The 3128-nt window shown below is 41.8% G+C and overlaps 1 protein-coding gene across 1 annotated transcript; it reads left to right on the forward strand.

Annotated features, from left to right (window-relative positions):
• Positions 1-528: 528 nt before the first annotated feature.
• LOC147965585 (protein FAR1-RELATED SEQUENCE 5-like) lies at positions 529-2572 on the forward strand. The gene is made up of 2 exons (XM_087530515.1): positions 529-1753; positions 2244-2572. The coding sequence occupies exons 1-2, from the start codon at positions 529-531 to the stop codon at positions 2570-2572; spliced, it is 1554 nt and encodes a 517-aa protein (XP_087386641.1).
• The last annotated feature ends 556 nt before the right edge of the window (positions 2573-3128 follow it).

Here is a 3128-nt window from a genome sequence, read left to right on the forward strand (position 1 = left end):
ATGCAATCATATGTGCTAGCAGGTGCTGCAACACAAGAAAATGGCGCATGACAACGGGGGTAATGTGGATATCATGATGAGTGGTGTAGGGACAAACCAACAGTGTGAATATGCACACACGGCAAGCTTTGGTTCTGCCAAAACAGATGAAGGTAAAACATTTACCATGCTACCACATTTTTGTACACAAATTTGTTACCATCGTACTTGAATTGCAACTACCACCCTATGTTATTTACAACTATCACATTCACCATGAAACAGTTCACAAATCACGTAGCTTGATGCACACAGGTTACCATGAATTTAGGTACAATTACCACACTTACTGCATACGAATTATCATGCAATCTGTATTGCAATTGGAATTACATGCTTTCACTTTACAGCTACAAAAAATATCTTAATGCATGCAAACTTTACCAAGCAACTGGAGTACAAGTTACCACTAGTTTTGGCGTGCAGAAAATATAACACAAAATAACAATTTTCCAAAACATTACAAGTGCTACATCTAGAAGCAACCCGATGGTTCGAGAGACAAGCAGAGAACCGACTACTAGCAGCATAGGGGGGAGAGAAAGCTTCTTTGATCATTCAGTCAGCGAGCCAGTGAGTCCAGAAATAGGAGGAGAGAATGCTGAACAGGGAGACAAAAATACCGAGGCATACTCCACACCGAAACCTCCTGATGAAACGATGAAGTTTGATACTTTTGAGGAAGCTTATGAACACTACAGGCAATATGCACTGAGACATGGGTTTGGAATGAGACTGGAATACAGAAAAACAATTAAAGACAATACTGTAAGCAGAGTCCTCTTGGTTTGTGGGAAATACGGCAAGCCAAGAACAAACAAGGAGGAGACAGAGGATGTGCAGGACCCAAAAGGCATCGTGAAGAAGAGGAAAAGAGGGAAGGTTGTGAGGTCGGGATGTCCGTCCCACCTTTACATCACCCACACGGATGCGTGGTGGAGAGTCAAATGCTTCAACGACGACCACAACCACCCTCTAATAAGAAAGCTGTCCTTGACAAAGTTCCTATCAACACATAGGAACATTCCAAAAGATGAGCAGGACTTCTTGAAGATATTGCACGGATGCAACATAGAGACAGCAAGAGAGATGCAACTAATGCAATGGTTCTACGGGAATCCTAAAGATGTACCATACACAACAAAGGACATCGCAAACCAGCGAGCTAAATTCTGGATGGAGTACCGCCATGCTGATGTGGGGAGCACAATCTCGTACTTCCAAGATATGAAGGCACAAGATCCAGATTTCTATTGGAGAATAAAGCTTGATGATGAGGACAGAGTGGAAAATTTATTCTGGATAGATGGTGCGTTGCGCAGGGCATATGCTAGATACAATGATGTCATCTCATTTGACACAACATACATGACAAACATGTACAAAATGCCCTATGTGCCCTTCATTGGCATTAATAACCATGGGCAGTCAATCCAATTTGGTTGTGGGTTTGTTCGAAACGAGCTATCTGGTAACTTTGTGTGGCTGTTTAATGCATTCTTGCATGCAATGGGTGGAATTGCGCCAAAGAACATAATAACAGATCAAGATTTTGCAATGAGGAGTGCTATTGATGAGGTGTTCATCGGGATAGTACACAGGAATTGCCGCTGGCATATAATGAAAAAAGTACAAGAGAAGCTTGGGAAGCTGATGGCTGACAATGAGCCACTAAACAATGCATTCAAGGATTGTGTTGACAACAGCCTGGCTGGTATTTTACTTCCCACCCCTCACTAACTTAAAACAAAGAAAAATGGGCACATAGAAAATGGGTTTAGATGCATGATAACAACAGTTACCATCTAACAAGGTGACAAGTTACCAGAGGATTATAACAAAATTACCTACATTAATTGCTTTCTGTACTACCCCTATCATGTTCATGTTTGATGTACACATTTCAATTGTTCACCCCACTAGTTACAACAAAACTTTTCAATCACCAGCTAGTGCTGATTGATATGAGTATCTTTTTGTTGCTAGTTAAAAATGTTGCTTGTACTACGCACACAGAGTGATATTCGCTTTGGAAAAAAACTTATCCTGTGTGCAAAGTACTTACCATGATGCTTCAACTAAAGTAACCAGGTGTGTGTGACAGAATTATCAACATCAGTGGTGTTCCTAGTTACCAAATATGTTTGAACAAATGTTACCATCCTTCAATACTTGATGTTACCATGTTTATATTATGAATGCAGTTGAGGAGTTTGAGCACAAGTGGTGGGTGATGATGGAAGTGTATGGCCAGACTGACAACGAACATTTCCAATGGCTATGGGAGAACAGGAAGTGTTGGGTCCCGGTATACTATATGCACGATTTTTTCCCGTTCTTGCAGACCACGACAAGAAGTGAGGGTTTTAACTCTATGCTCAAGAAGTATGTCAACCCAAACAACTCACTGGTCAAATTCGCACAACAGTACACTGCGATACAGGATAAGGTGATGGCTAGCGTGTCAAAAGAGCAGTTGGAAATAGTGTACAAAGAAACTGAAATGTACTCGATGAACCCGCTGGAGATGTAGGTGCAGGGGCTGTACACACATAACTTGTTTTGCAAGTTCCAGGTGGAGATGAAGGTGAAATCAGCATACAAATGCGACACATTGGATGATGGTAATTTCAAGGTCAGCTCAGTGCGGGGGATAATACCAAAATATGGAGACAGGGACTACCATGTGCAAACAAACATGGATGAAGAGACATACTCGTGTAGTTGCTGCAAGTTTGATCGTGATGGGCTACTGTGCGCGCATGTACTACGAGTTATGGACCAAATTGGGGTATACGAGATACCTGAAAAGTACATCCTAAAGAGGTGGACCTGGGATCCAGAGGAGGATCTTATTCAACCTGATTTCGAACAGCCGACAGTTAAGAGGTCGATGCGAGAGGAGGGGAAAAGCGTCATGCGATACACGTCAATTCTTAAAGAATTTAAGGCATCAACCAAAGACGCTTGCCTAACAGATGATGGGACCAGATTGGCAAGAAAACACCTGTATAATTTCAAGGAGGAGCTTGAAACCCTGAAGAACAATCAACTTAAAAAAGCAAGAAAGGAAAAGGAAGAAGCAAAAG

This window comes from Triticum urartu, chromosome 6A, assembly GCF_056163025.1.
Source record: "Triticum urartu cultivar PI428250 chromosome 6A, HENAU_Tu73, whole genome shotgun sequence".
NCBI lineage: Eukaryota > Viridiplantae > Streptophyta > Magnoliopsida > Poales > Poaceae > Triticum > Triticum urartu.

Bases quoted from the DNA above. Each gene is read 5' to 3' on its own strand.
- LOC147965585 (XM_087530515.1), top strand. From the start codon at position 529: ATGGTTCGAGAGACAAGCAGAGAACCGACTACTAGCAGCATAGGGGGG. The intron at 1,754-2,243 runs GTATTTTACTTC...TTATGAATGCAG, and splicing joins TGTTGACAACAGCCTGGCTG to TTGAGGAGTTTGAGCACAAG.